The sequence below is a fragment of the Canis aureus genome, chromosome 6, assembly GCF_053574225.1.
Source record: "Canis aureus isolate CA01 chromosome 6, VMU_Caureus_v.1.0, whole genome shotgun sequence".
Taxonomy (NCBI): domain Eukaryota; kingdom Metazoa; phylum Chordata; class Mammalia; order Carnivora; family Canidae; genus Canis; species Canis aureus.
The window spans coordinates 56,212,554-56,228,726 of record NC_135616.1 but is presented as its reverse complement, the minus strand read 5'-3'; the positions used below and the strand labels follow the sequence as shown (position 1 = coordinate 56,228,726).

General features: G+C 35.9%; 1 protein-coding gene across 6 annotated transcripts in view; it reads right to left on the bottom strand.

Annotated features, from left to right (window-relative positions):
* RABGAP1L (RAB GTPase activating protein 1 like) overlaps nt 1-16,173 on the bottom strand; it is a 735,225-nt gene that overhangs the window by 496,704 nt on the left and 222,348 nt on the right. For all 6 annotated transcript variants that reach the window (XM_077901749.1, XM_077901744.1, XM_077901747.1 and 3 more), the window contains one exon: nt 12,879-13,029. In XM_077901749.1, the coding sequence (XP_077757875.1) occupies nt 12,879-13,029 (151 nt within the window). The remainder of the gene's footprint in view (nt 1-12,878; nt 13,030-16,173) is intronic.

Genomic DNA, 16,173 nt, shown 5'->3' with positions numbered 1-16,173 from the left:
TGAATAGAAGATGATAGAATAACCCCATTCTATCAAAAAAGCTCATTTCCTACAACTAGACAAGGTGATGACAGAGAACAGAACAGCCGTGTAATTAAGCAGTGCCCTGCCTCTTGATGAAATCTAATGTTAAGGGTTATCTGACTAACCTACAGCACTGAATTTTTCAAAAATAAACCAAGTAAAGAAAAAGCAAACAACTACCTGGCTAAATTATGTACAGAGTTTAATTTAGTTGTGAGACCTTATCAAATGAAAGAAATCTGTAACTGATACCATAACTTGACTTCTTAATTAAATATTCTTTAAATGTTGTTCAATCATAATAAAAATACCAATTTAAACATTTCCTCTTGAGAATGTCCAGTAATTATAGTACATTCCACCAAAATACAATAAAACATTTTCTTTACCTATATGTTTTATTAAAAATAATCAGTTACAATAATACACTAGAGAATAAAGAGAAGACAGGCTTTATTCCAAGCAGTACCAATAACCTGACAAGAATAAAGAGAGTGAAACCTTATGTGCCCATATAATGCTCAAGAAAGCAGAGAATTTGCAGAATCTTAAAACAGGCCAGTCTCATGGCTGTTTTTTATTTATATTCCAAAAGAGATTTTGACAGCAACTACCAAAGTAATATTTGCAACTACTGCCCTTTTGGCTCTCTGATAGAAGTTTGAGCACACGCTGTCTGTAGTTTATAAAATTGAACTTCTACTTTTCAAGCTTACGCTGTTTTCTATCTATCTGATACAGAGCATTTTTTCATTGCATGGACTCTAAAAATTAATATGCATTACCATCTTAGCACAGTACCAGCATAGAATAAGAACTCAACTATCTATAATGTTACTTGTTAAAATTCTATTACATCAACCCTAGGTAACCAATTAAATATTCTTGTGATGTATAATTTTGATATGACATATTTTCTTAAGTTTTCACTTCACATATTTATTCTAACAAGAATAAACTTGTATTACATTCTTCCAATTTAACAAGGGGACAAGCATTGACCCATGAATAGTGGATGCAGTCAGCCAATGGGGTGGGGAGTGATGAAAAGCAGCAGCACACTGATTTCACTTGTGAAGTCTCCTTGCACAATCTAAGGTAAGTCACTAACTGGCAGCTCAATCACTACATTAGCCAACTCTATACTGCCCTCTCTTCTATCCTGCTCAGGCTATCTTCAGACATCTTCTTCCTTGTGAACTTTTCCCTCGCCTACCTGAGCTGTGACCATCTCTTTTGTATTCCATATACCTGATTAAGATACCTATTATAATCTGTATCATAATATACTCAATCTATCTGTGCACAGACCTATCTTAACCTAGGCTACACTCATCAAGGGTATGAACGCATTTCATCTACATAGCCCTAGAAACCACAGAAAGCCTGGCCCGTAAAAGCTGCCCAATAAAGAGTTACTGGATGAATAAATGAATTAATAGGTGAATGAGACTAATACTTGCCTTGCAGTCTTGATTATAACAGACGGTCATTAGGAATGGTTTTTAGAGAACATCATTTGACTTTATGGTATACTTGAATAGGCATAATCACTAAATAATAAATCATAATCCCTAGAAAGTCAAGTTTTAGGATTCAAATATTCCATGACATTCACCAACCAGAAAAAGAAAAACATGAAAGACAAGTCTGCACTTCATATTTCTAAAACGGTTCCTTCTCAGTTTTGTCAGCTGTTATTCACATCACATGCTCTTGTGAAAATTATGTGACTGGAAGTACTCTAACACACGTATTAACAAAGAAATATGGGACGTCTGAATGGCTCAGCAGCTGAGCGTCTGCCTTTGGCTCAGGTTGTGATTCCGGGGTTCTGGGATCGAGTTCCACATCGGGCTCCCCACAGGGAGCCTGCTTCTCCCTCTGCCTATGTTTCTGCCTCTATGTGTGTGTCTCTCATGAATAAATAAATAAAAACTTTTTTTTAAAAAAAGTATAAATATAGGGACACCTGGGTGGCTCAGCAGTTAGGCATCTGCCTTCAGCTCAGAGCATGATCCTGGAGTTCTGGGATGGAGTCCCATGTCGGGCTCCCTGCATGGAGACTGCTTTTCTCTCTGCCTGTGTTTCTGCTTCTCTCTCTGTGTCTCATTAATAAATAAATAAAATCTTTTTTAAAAATAATTAAAAAGATAAAGTAGAAATATAAACTGACACCAATATCCTTACTCCTGCTATCATGTTCATGATGTCATATCATATTGGTAAAAATAGTGCTTATCTTGAATACTTACTATATGCCAAGCACATTATCATCATATTTAATTCCTATAACAATTCCAGTAGGTATTACCATTATCCTTGCTTTATAAATGATGAAACTGAGGCTTAGAAAGTTGGAATAACTTTTCAAGATCATATATTAATATGTGGAAGGGGTGAGACTCAAATCTAGATCAATCTAGTATATACAGCGTATATGTTTATTGATATAAGAAAAGATACATTTGGAAAAACCAAGAATTCAAGTGGTGGGGAGAAATGGCTTGTGATGATGTTATTTCTGAAAGCTTATCAATTAAAAAACTTGTTTTGATTTTAACAGTGCAAAATATGAATGTTATAAATTAGATCACTTCTACAAAAGAGCACAGAACCATGATCCAATATTTACCATAATAATCAGCAGATTTTATGGATAAATTATACCAGACATGTCATGTAATTACTGAAATTACATATACAGGGGTGCCTGGTTAGGCATCTGACTCTTGGTTTCAGCTCAGGTCATGATCTCAGGGTTGTGAGACAGAGCCCTGCATTGGGCTCCACGCTCAGCATGAAGTATGCTTAAGATTCTCTCTTCCTCTCTTTCCCTCTCTGCCCCTCCCCCAGATCATCTAAAACAAACTAATTAATTAATTAATTAATTAAGAAATTACACATACAGTTCTGTAAAACAACATAAAATTCAAGTTGCCCCCAAACACACCAAACTTCCCCCATGTCAAATGGTTGCTAATATGTGAAAGTGTAATCATTACTGAATGGCTCCTCGAGCTAGATATTAAGATTGAATCCTCAGTTCAGGTGCTTTAAATTCTGTCTCAGATCCCATAGGGGAAATAGGGTCACAATCCTCTACTGTCTTTTCAGATCACCTCAAAATTATGAAGAATGCTAATTTCATAGGAATAACAAGAAATAACAACTGCAAGCAATAAAGAACTTAAGATTTCAGGAATATGTGGTACAAGTCTGCCACTGATCCCAAAACAGTGCTGATGCCCTCAGCCTTTAGTAGAAGTCATGCAGCAGCAGACAATGGCTGAAACCTCAGGCCACCTTAGGTCAGTCTGTGTAGTGGTGCCTGGGTGGCTCAGTCAGTTGAGCAACTGACTTTGTTCGGCTCAGATCATAACCTCAGGGTTCTGGGATCGTCTGCATTGGGCTACAAGTTCAGCAGGGAGTCTGCTTCCCTGTCTCCCTCTCCTTCATCTCTCTCACCCCACTAGTGTTCTCTCTCTCTCAAATAAGTAAATATTTTTTTAAAAAAGGATAGACTGTGTAACATCTTAGAAGTTAGATGTTTTAGAACTGTTCTAGCACTGATTCTATAAAGTACTGCTTAGATGTTTTCTACCACTCGTAGGGTTTATACATGTTTCCCGATATAAACTGAGTAATAAATAAACCAAATTATAAATTTCATTTCCATACAATGAACAGTATAAAGCAAAGAAAAGGGATAGTACTGCTTTTATTTCTTTAGCCTTTTACTGTCTTATTATCTTTATTTCTTTAGCCTTTATTATCTTTATTAACAATGAGAAAAATACAGAAGTTTTTCCTTCCAAAGGATCTTTAAAAGACAAAATGTAGGAATACCCTATCCCTTTCATTTCTCTTTTAAAGAGTTTTCTACTTTATGGTATCAAAAATTGATTCTGCTATTTAGTGATTACATCTCTTTTTCCTCAATGGTAAAAATGAGAATTACAACACTGAAGTGGTCAGGCTGACATGGGAAGAACATAAGACAGCACTAGACATAATGCCCATAACTCCATAATACCCATGCACTCCAGTAATTCCCTCAGCAAGTGTTTTCTACCATTAGCTAGAGAGAAGTACTAGTGTTGAATGCTAAGATTACAGCAGTAAGCAATATCCAGACACAATCCTCGCTGAGAATTTATAGTCTAGATCTCCCTTGAGTCACACTGCACTTCCCACAACCTAACCATGGCAGGACCTTTGACAACTCTGTGTCTTTATGCTTGGCACTGCCTTAGCCTAAATATATCCTCCTATTTGTTGCTCTTAGACAAAGTTGGCTGTTCCACTCTGCTCCCTTAATTCTCCGCTCATAATTTATCACGGCACTTACCATGTTATCATCGTATCTCTACTTTCTTGACTGCCTCCCCCCATTGGACTGTTAACTCCTACAAGGCTAGGTATAAGTGTTACTCTCTTTACACCTCTAAGTACCTAACATAGTGTCACACATAAAAGACATCTTAATGTTTGATCATTAAAGAATGAATTAGTTACACAAATAGATAACAGAGTATTACACATGTTGTTTTCCTTTTTTCTCTTCTTTTCTCAGTTGGATGTCCTGAAACCTGCATAGACCTCAAGAACCCATAGTAATCTCCATTTTTCCCATAGTACTTTTCTGTGCCACTCATTTAAGCATACACTGCTTTATAATTTTCCTCATTCCCTAATGTTTACCATGTATGTATTAGGTATGCTCTGAGTGCTTTATGTGAATTATCTAACTGAATCCTCCCAACAATTCCATAAGATACAGATTAAGACCATTATACAAATGAGGGAATTGAGAGTGAAGATAGTTGAGGAACTTGTCCAAGGTTACAAACCTAGTAGGCAGCAGAACTTGAAATCTGAACCCAAGGTCTCCCTCCACAGTGAGAGCCAACATTTCCTCCAAAGGAGGAGCTACCACTTTTACAAAGACAAGTTGTATCTGAAAACTCCTTTTGATGCTAGCAATGGAGTCAACATAACTCTCCATAATTTAGATCTAACACCTTTATTAACTGGTCCTGCTTGTCTTTGGCATCAGATTATGGTTATCAGTTAGCCTGCAACCTTTGTCCTGGTTCATCTTCTGTTGAATCTAGTCTAAAGCTTTTCATCCTTTTAGAATTTTTGGTCCCATTACATTTCCTACCAGTCAAAAAGATTTATAAAGCTTTATTTTCTGTAAATTACATTATAAAAACAAGAGCAGAGAGTATGATTATTCCACACTGTACTCCCAACCTCTTCTCTATTCAATATTACTCTCTAGCCTTGAGCTACAAGATTCAGGGTGATTCAATCTACACACCCCACTGCCATTGCAAAACTATGCCAGTAATTCCTAGTGATTCCTACTCTACTCTTTGGAAAAAACAATGGAAGCTAGTATACCAAGACCTGATGCTCAAATTAACCCAATGCTTACAGCTGTCTCCAACTAGATAAGACTCCTGGGAAAAAGATGCTGCTTCATACTTAACTTTACACACGCCTTAACACAACATAAGGCTTATAGTTTAGGGGAAGAAAAAATATATATATATAACTATGGCAGGTGAGAAACCTGAATTCTGAAAATTATAAAACACCAATGAAAGAAATTCAAGATGAGGCAAAAAAAAGACATTCCATATTTCCAGGTTAGAAGAACAAATATTGTTAAAACGTCTACTCTACCCAAAGTCAGCTACACATTTAATGCAATCCTTATCAAAATACCAATAGCATTTTTCACAGAACTGAAACAAACAATCCTAAAATTTGTATGGAACCACAGTACATCTCGAATTGCCAAAGGAATCTTGAAAAAGAAAACAAAACTGGAGGTATCACAGTTCCAGATTTCAAGTAATATTACAAAGGAGTAGTAATTAAAACAGTATGGTATGACATAAAAATAGACACAGATCAGTGGGACAGAAAAGAAAACCCAGAGGTGGGATGCCTCGGTGGTTTAGCAGTTTAGCATCTGCCTTTGGCTCAGAGCATGATCCCAGAGTTCTGGGATTGAGTCCGCATCGGGCTCCCTGCGAGGAGCCTGCTTCTCCCTCTGCTTATGTCTCTGACTTCTCTCTGTGTCTCTCATGAATAAATAAATAAAATCTTAAAAAAAATTTAATGAAAAAGAAAGAAAACCCAGAAGTAAATGCACAAGTATATGGTCAATAAGGAGGAATAAATACACAATGGGAAAAAAGATGGTCTCTTCAACAAATGGTATAGGGAATATTGGACAGCAACATGAAAAAGAATGAAACTGAACCACTTTCTTTCACAAAATAAGCACAAAATACAAAAGTAAACTCTAAATGGACTAAAGACCTAAATGTGACACCTGAAACCATAAAAATCTTTGAAGAGAACACAGGCAGTAATTTCTCTGACATTGAACATAGCAACATTTTTCTAGATATGTCTCCTGAGGCAAGGAAAATAAAAACAAAAATACCATATTGGGACTATATCAAAATAAAAAGCTTCTGCAAGGTGAAGGAACAATCACCGAAACTGAAAGGCAATCTACAGAATGAGAGAAGAGATTTGCAAATGACATATCCAATAAAGGGTTACTATCCAAAATGTATAAAGAAATGATATGTCAACACCCAAAAAATAAATAATTCAATTAAAAATGAGAAGACATGAATAGACATTTCTCCAAAGAAATACATACAGACAGCCAGTAGACACATGAAAAGATGATCAACATCACTTATCATCAGGGAAATGCAAAGCAAAACTACAATGAGGTAGCACCTCACACCTGTCAGAAAAGCTAAAATCATCAACACAAGAAACAAAAGATGTTGTTGAGGATATGGAGAAAAAGAAACTCTCTTGCACTGTTGGTGGGAATGCATACTGGTGTGGCCACTGTGTAAAACAGTATGGAGGTTCCTCAGAAAGTTAAAAATAGAACTCCTCTATGATCCAGGAGTCACACTACTGGGTATTTACTCAAAAAATACAAAAACACTAATTCAAAGGGTTACATGTACCCCCATGTTTACTGCAGCATCATTTACAATAGCTGAACAACAGAAGCAGGCGAAGTGTCCATCAACAGATAAAGAAAGAAGATATGGGGGGGGGGATATATATTTAGCCATAAAAAAGAATGAAATCTTGCATTTTCAACGACATGGATAGTGTTAGACAGTATAATGCTAAGTGCTGAAACAGATACTATCCAATAAAACCACACTAGGATAGCCTCCTCATCTGAGGCAATGTTTGATGTGGTAGTATAATGGAGTCACAAAATCAAATACATTTGAGGGCCATTCAAGGATTATAATATGTGAAGAACAGAAAATAAATAATGAATAGTAAGTCTATGGTCAAACAGAAAGTACAAGCTTGAATCACATACATATACTATTCTTTGATGTACTGATGGTTACACAAAGCATGTTATAGCTAGATTCAGTCTGCTGGCTATAAGCCACCATACCTGAAAAGAATGCTTCAGAATGTGATTTGTTGCTTCTAATTCTGGACTATTACACCACTACTAAAGAATAAATGATAAACAGACTACTTTTTCTTTCTTTCTTTTCTTTCACTTTCTTCTTAAAGATTTTATTTTTAAGCAACCCGTATACCCAACATGGGGCTCAAAGTCACAACCCCAAGATCAAGGGTTGTATGCTCCACCAACCAAGCCAGTGAGGCGCCCCAACAGACTACTTTTTCATAAAAGCCAAATCTTAGGTAAGTTTTCTGTAAATACTTCACATTCCTTCCCTACATAATCATAGATCTTTGGTAGGGTTTTTATAAAGTAACTATTTGTTCAAGATGAACCATTTTGTTAACTGATATGGAATATTGCCATTTCCTTGATAAGACATGAAAAATTAACTAGACCAAAAGAAGACACTACCAACTGCTGACCCATGACCAACAACTACCAAATACTAGAAGCACTTCTTACTGGGTGTTCATGTTCTTTCTACCAAGCAGCTTGTAAACTTATATGTATTCACCACCAAAGTACATACACACACTCTTGGCTACAGGCACTTGCTATCTAATTTCTACCCTTAAACATAGAAAACGGACAAAACTATTTTTTAAGATACTGACATTCATGTTTTATTATCTTTTATTAGAAGGAAGACAAGGAAACTAAATATACTATTGTACTTCCTCTCACAGAAATGTTATAACTTGAGAGCTTGAATAAAGGAACATTATCAGAGCCACACATTTCTATACTGTTTGTATGAAAATGTTGTTTTTGATAAACTACACAATTTTTTAACAATAGGAATTGAAACATCATGTAATCATCAATGTATAAACTGAATGTGAAAATATTTATGATATTTTCTTAAATTCTACATTGTTAGTCAATCTCGAGTAGCAATTTTTAAACATTTGCCATTCTAAAATAAACTATGAAACTTAATTTTTATAATAAATTATTCCATAACAGATCTCAACTTTTGCCTCTATTAACAGGCAACTGTAGCAGAGAAAGGTAGGTGTCTACCCAATATTTACTTTCTCTTTTCATCCTTGTTAATAAGCCCATATTTCAGTGGGTAGAGAAGAGAAGCAATGTGCCCATCTTAAAAATAAAAATATAAAAAATTCCCAACTTCCCAGGAAGATACTAGCCACATAACAGAATTCTGGCCAAAAAGATTTAGTAAAAGTTATTGTTTAAGATTTAAGAGAAAGCCCTTTAAAAGGGCAACAGACAGGACACCAGGGTGGCTCCAACTGTTGAGCATCTGACTCTTGGTTTCGGCTCAGGTTGTGATCTCGTGGGTCTTGATCTCATGGGTCATGACAGCGAGTTCCAGGTCAGGCTCTACACTCAGTGCAGAGTCTGCTTGGGATTCTTTTCCTCTTTTTCTCCATTCCCTTCTGCCCCTACGCCTGCTCATGTGCATGTGGTCTCTCTCTCTAAAATAAATAAATGGATCTTTAAAAAGAAAAAGGCAACAGAATTGGTACAGCTATGCCAAAAAGAGGCCTAGCCTCAGTACAGGCTTATGGGAGATAACCTCTGAACTCCTGGAATGTTCCAAACGACAGGAATGTCTTTTTTTCATTCATGGTGGGCACCTCAACCATATCTGATAGGTTATGCTGAGGAGGCAACTCCTGGTAGGCCTTGACAAGTTTATGTTAAAAAGAAGACTCAGCATGAAGGCTAGCCAAGCCAAAAAAAAACCAACCATGTGATTAGAGATGTTGATCCAGACGATATCAGCCCAACTTCAGGGGAGGGGAGAAGAGAGCTAAACATTGAGTTCAACCAGATGGGTGATGATTCAATCAATCATGCCAATGTAATGAAACCCCAATACAAATTCTGGAATCCACAGCTTGGTGAGCTTCCTGCGTTGGTGATTTTCTAAGTGTGTACTACTATACATTGATCCAGGAAGGATAATGTGTCCCTGAGGATGATGCAAGATTCATATCTAAAACCCTCTCAGTCTCAGATTCTGCCCTATATATCCTTTCCTTTGACTGGTTCTACACACCTATAATCATGAGTATAACATTTTGCTATACTCCTAGAAGGTATCTACAGGGACCTTCAAGTTTGTAGATAAGCTAGTATGACATAGGAGTGGCTCTGGGGACCCATAAACTTGCAGGTGGTGTCAGAAGTTCTGTGCAGACTTGCAATCTGGAGGACTGATGCCTTAAAGTTCAGTTTGACTGACTGTCTCTGTCTTCCTTCTTTTCTGAATACAACACCAGACGCAGAGCAGCCATCTTGTGCCAACAAGCTGACAAGCATGTGCCAAGTACATCAGACAAGAGTTCAGTCAGGGAAAGAGAACCTGCTCTAAGTATTTCAAAAGAGATTTAACTTAAGAATTTAGGTTCTTAAGCACTGGAAGAGCTAGAAGAGCAGAAGATGGGGACACGACTGCAAGCTTTTAAGTTTGCCGTAACTATAGTCCAGAGAATGAGGGGATTACTCTTGCTCCTCAAGTTAGGAAACTGCAGGAAACAGAAACTACAGAACAAAGGTAGGTGATTCAGAATGGAATGCCTAAAGGCAGATGCAAAGCCTCACAACTGGAAAAGCCCAGGCATCTGTTTACTACTGCCATAAAAAAATAATACGGGTCTTGTCTCCCTCCAGTCTTCACATGCAGTAAGTAAATCACAGCCAAATCCCAAAGTAAAAGAGAGTCTGAAAATATTCTATTCAATGAAAACATTTTTTGTCATTCTGTCTCTTGATCTTAAACTCCTTCCTGCAATTGTATACTCTAAATTACCATGGTGCTTGGTACATATGGGAAGGCTTTTATCATATATATGACATACACTGTACTGTTGGGAGTTCATAAATAACATTGTGAAGACTATTCTTTATTTTTCTCCCAAAGTCTGAAATCCTAAAAGGTATGAATTTTAGAAGCCTCTTAGTAGAGAAAGGGATATAGCAGTAGCTGCTATTCTATAAACAGCCATCAAAAGTATACAGTTTGTTATTTATATAAAAAAATGATCTGACACCCAGAGTTATGGTCTCTGGACACTTTTTCTCAGATACTCCCATTAATAAAAACTTTTCTGGGCATAAACTTCCAATACATGTATATTTATTTTATTAATTTTTCTTATGTAAAAGTGCTACTATACTAATAGATCCTATAAAGCATAGACATAGATAGGATATAAATAAGATAAAACAATGAAAAACTTATGCTGTACAAAAATATTCAATATTGAATGAATCATTTAAAAATATTTTATTTTGTGCAATTTTTCTATTGAAATAAACTTCACATAACATAAAATTCACTATTCTAGAGTATACAATTCAGTGTTTTTTAGTATATTCACAATATTATATAATCATCACCACTATGAAATTCCAGAACATTTCCATCACCCCAAAAAGCAACCCTGTATCTGTTAGCAGTCACTCCCAATTCTATCCTCCAGCCATCAGCAGCCATTAATTTACTTTCTGCCTCTATGCATTTGCCTATTCTAAACATTTCATGTAAACAGGATCATACAATATGAGTTATTTTAAAATGTTCATTTAGCAGTTTATGAAACAATTTGAAACTTATTTCAAAATCAGTTTTCTTGATTCACGGTTTTAATCATTATCAATATCTGAAAAAGACTTATAGAAATCCAGAGACCCAAATAGGGGAGCATCATTTTTTTTTTTCAGTCCCATCCATCAATCACTTTATTGAAATCTGGTTAAGAAATCATTTTCTCAAATGAAATTTTTTTTCTTAAAAAAAAAAAGATTTTATTTTTTTAAGTAATCTCTGTACCCAATATGGGGCTCAAGCTCATAACCCCAAGATCAAGAGTCACATGTTCTACTGAGTCAGCCAAGCACCCATTCAAATGAATTCTTATCAGTAAACCAGAAAGTGTTTTATTTTTATATTTTTAACAATCAGTCCCAAATTTTCTGTAATTACTTGTACAAGTTTTAAACATATTTGAATTTTGGATTCCAGGTTTTTAAGTTAAGAAGATGCAAGTGTTTTATAATAACACATGTAGCATTCAGTGTGACAAAATCACGTAGTGATGTTTAAATTACCAAACATTTCAGGTGTCCTTCTCTATAACATGAGTTTACTTCCAGAAGTAGTTGCTTTGCCATCCCTTATCAGAACATTAATTCTTACTTGAAGGGACAGACTAGTATGTTTTGGGGTTTGTTTGTTTAGTATCTTGATATATAACATCCTGTGATAACAATCTCTTTAAATCACTTATATACCCTGTGGTATTAAAGGTAAAACTAGACAATTTTTAAACTCATGTAATTGAGTATGCAAATTGCAAGAAAATTCTAATATTATGAAAGTACATACATGAGTAGGAACACCACGGTTATTCTTTCCTAAGGTGTGGCAAGCCCCTTCTTGCCTCAGATCACTCTTGAATCACATGGGACAAGTGGTCATTGGACCCAACAACGTACTGAGACCTCAGTACCATGGCACAGCAAATACTAGTATAACTCAATATCCTTTGTGTTGCAATTTTAAAAATACAAGTGGAACTTTAGATATATACACACACATATGTGGATACACACAAGTGGATCACTGCAGAAAACACTAATCATAAAAAATTATAAACTTTTTTTAAAGAAAATCTGAATTTAGCAGTGGGTAAATTTAGGTAATCAGAAAATATTTGTGTAAGGGAAGTAGGCACAGAGAGAAAGAAGAGGAGAAAGAATTAGAGGGGCTAAAGACTCTGAAAAGTTGATAAATCCTGAGGAACAAAGTCTTGGTTATCAAAAAATCTCATTTATGAATAGAGATTTTTAAATCCATGACTTAGAGTATGTTACAAAATTAAGAGGCAAGACCTAGGAGGAGACGCTAGGCCTGAGGATTACCCTTATATATGCTCTGCAATCATTTCTTTGGACATAAGCACAGGTATTTACATTGGAACCAGGGGCTCCTGACAGAATAAGAGTCTGAACAACTATCCACATCATTTACATGTATGGTTACATAAGCACAGAGGGCCTTTTAATTTCATTTTAAGTTAATCTGATTTTAAAATTATACTAGAGTACAATTATATGGTATACAAATATAACTATATATAAATCTTATACAATAAGGTTAATTGAAAACGCCTGAAATATAAATATCTTTCACTTCAACAACAAAAAAAATGAAAGTGAAGTCACTGTTTTATACTATCCAACAAGTGCTCAGAACAAAAGGCAGAACCATTCACTGCACAACACCAACAGTTTTTAAAGAAGTTTAAAACATTTATGACTTATTGCAGCTATGAAAACAGTATTTAATATGCTGTCCAATGAGAAGAATATGAAAAAAGCTTCCTACCTTTGTGATAAGAAGGCGATATCTATCCAGCATTGCCTGGTTGTCATGGCAACCTGCTAATAACTGCCATACCTCTGCCCTCAGTGCTTCAGGGACTCCACTCTTCACTAGAGTGGACAGCCCCTTTGGTCGTGCACCAAGGTTACTGTGCCTAAGAAAACAAGAAAACAAACCATTCATACTCCCTTCACCACTACTGAACTGCTGCTGTTATGGAAAGCACATTAATAAATTTACATAAAAATGTAAGCCTGGGTTGAGGGAAAAACTGGGGAGGAGAGCATGAGATACAACAGTAGCTCGGTGATATCCTGGAACTTATGAACTTATTCATCATAATGAGTGCGTTAATTATATATTTCTTGGAAGCATTTCAAGGCATAAAAAGAACCATCTGAATCCCCTGACATGAACATAGGACAAGCTGGTTAATGACATGAGAATGATAAGGAATAGGGGAATGGGAAGCTGAAAGTGGATCACAGACTTATCATGTCTTGACTATACCCCTACATCCTGACCCAAAGTACTCCCTTAAATGAAGGACCTAGACCTTTCCCTCAAAACTTATACAACATATACAATTCCACTTTTCTAGGAGAATAGCACAGACTTATTAACCATACCCATTTCCAAGGTTGTTTAGAAATAAAACACAGGCAAGTATTTTTTGCCATTAAGTCAATGATGACATGGTAAGTATATGACTACAATAATCTGCACAACTTAACAAGAAGTTGACTTGCAGTTCCCAGTCTTGTGAGTATAAATTCCATTCCTCAACATTTTCCTGGTGCCTAACTTGAACCTGGGAGCTGTCTTTTATGTCTCTTTGCTCAGATTTTACGTCTACTTGTATTTGTTACCCAGTTTTATACGCTTAGAGCTGACCCTGGTATTACCACCTGGACTCCAAACATTGATGATGTACTCTGGTTTGATCCAACATTCAGGCTTTGGTTTCCAGATTTAGCCCTAAAAGTCAGAGAATCAATATGTCTATTTTCTAAAATTGCCCTCTCATCTACTTCATCAACTTTCTCTAGCTTATATACACTCTTCCATCTCCAGCCCAGATCTCAGTTTTGGCAGACCTTTCTTCTGAAAATATGTTCCATTCCTTTCCCATTCAGTCATCATCTGGCCATTTTGGAAGAACTGTTGTACTTTCCATAACTCAAAAGCTCAAGTAAACTCATCCCATTAATATTTTTTAAAAACCATCAAGTTTTTATCTATTCTACTTTCTTTCAGCCTCAACTTTTATATTGTTGAGTTAGAGAATCTAAACTGCCCATACTGATTAGCTTGGAGTAAAATTAAATAAAAGGAGGGAGATCTCATGTGATTTAAGATGCTGTTGCACATTAGGGACCAAAGTTATGCTGGTAAGTGAAAAAAAGCAAGTTTCAAAACAGCATATATGGTATAATTTTAAATATACATTCTCTCTCCCTCTCTCAAAATTTTATATATAGTATTATTTTAAATACATATTCATTCTCTTTCTCCTTCCCTCTCTTGCTCCTCTTTTTCTCTAACACATACTATTTTGAAACCTGATTTCAACCTGCATAGGAAAAGAATACAGAAGAATATACTCCAAAATATGTGTGTAATAGAATTAAGAGGAAAATAATTTCTTTTATTTTCCTATGCTGTTTGAAATATTTACAATGATTTACAACATTAATTTACAACTTAAATTCTTTTATAATCACACACCAAAAAAGTCATTTCAATTCTTTAAATTTCTTTCATGTTTTTAAAGTATAAGTTTAATTTGTAAAAATAAAGCTAAATATGCTTCACAAAATGTGGTAAGATATTCTCAAGAAGACTTACACCTGAGCAAACTATGTGACACGTGTAACCTCTTTTCAACTGCCTCTTCTTCACCAGCCAACTGAGTTTAAGATTAGTAAAAGAATATTATGTCACAAAAGAGCCAGGATAAGTCATATAAAATGATCTTTTTCACAATTTATTTGGTTCTGATTATACTTTTGAATAGAAAAAAATACATGTGGCTTGAGGGTAGCTGAGTTTCTATCCTCTTAGGGTAAAAAACTGAGTTAACTAAAAACACGAGTATATAAAGGTCATTTTCTCTGAAATTAAATGCAAAATATTCTGAATTTTAAGTCTCATATAAGGGAATAGCAAAGTAATTAAATATATCACATGCTACACGTTATATAGAGATCACTACGCTATCACTTTTTACTACCACAGCTATTAAAACTCCAATACAGGGTAGCCCGGGTGGCTCAGCGGTTTAGCGCCGCCTTCAGCCCAGGGCCTGATCCTGCAGATCCGGGATCGAGTCGGGCTCCCTGCATGGAGCCTGCTTCTCCCTCTGCCTGTGTCTCTGCCTCTCTCTCTCTCTCTGTGTCCCTCATGAATAAATAAATAAAATCTTTTAAAAAATAAAACTCCAATACATACCTCTCATGTAAGAAAAACCTTTCCTCAACCTCACATAACCCTCTGGCTATCATACTGTCTCCTACCTTGCAAGAAATTTCTCAAGAGTTGTTAGAGTCATTATCTCTCTTTCCTCCTCTCCCACTCATTCCTCAATTCAGCTCAACATGGCTTCTTCATCTCTCCTTAGTTTTCACTGAAGTAATACATGACCTCTCTCCATGCCACTAAGTTCAAGGGTCATTTTTCAATCCTTTCACACTATGGACCACTTTGTTTCCTTTGGCTTCAATGACAAAGCCCTCTCCCTTCCCCTTCCCAGACCCCACTGCTGTTGCTTCTCCTCTGTGAACCTCCCAAGTGCTCTGAGTGTTCTCTCTACACTTTTCTCAGTGATCGACTTCTTATGGCATTCTTGTCTCTGAGCGTTTTCACGCATACACATGTCTTTGGAGCTCCAGAGGCTCAAAGGCACTTCAAAATCAACATGTCCAAATCTCAATCCATATTTTCTTCCTAAACCTTGTTCTCCAGGGTACCTCACCTCAATGATTGTCATCACAATCTATTCAAATTGGAAACCTGGGAGTTGACATTACTCTCTGCCCTATAGTAAACCATCAACAAACCTAATGTATTTTTTCCCAACTTTTCCAAATTCCATGCGCTTCTTCTATCTCCACTGCCACCAATTTTATTCAACCTGGACCTCGCAACAATTTGCTAACATTCACTTGTCCTTCTATGATATATTTCCAATACTGCTGGCAAATAGCTTCACTGAATATTATGTTGGCTCAGATCATTTTGTATAATGATTTATATGATTTTATATTTGGAATATATTTTCCTACACATGCATACACAC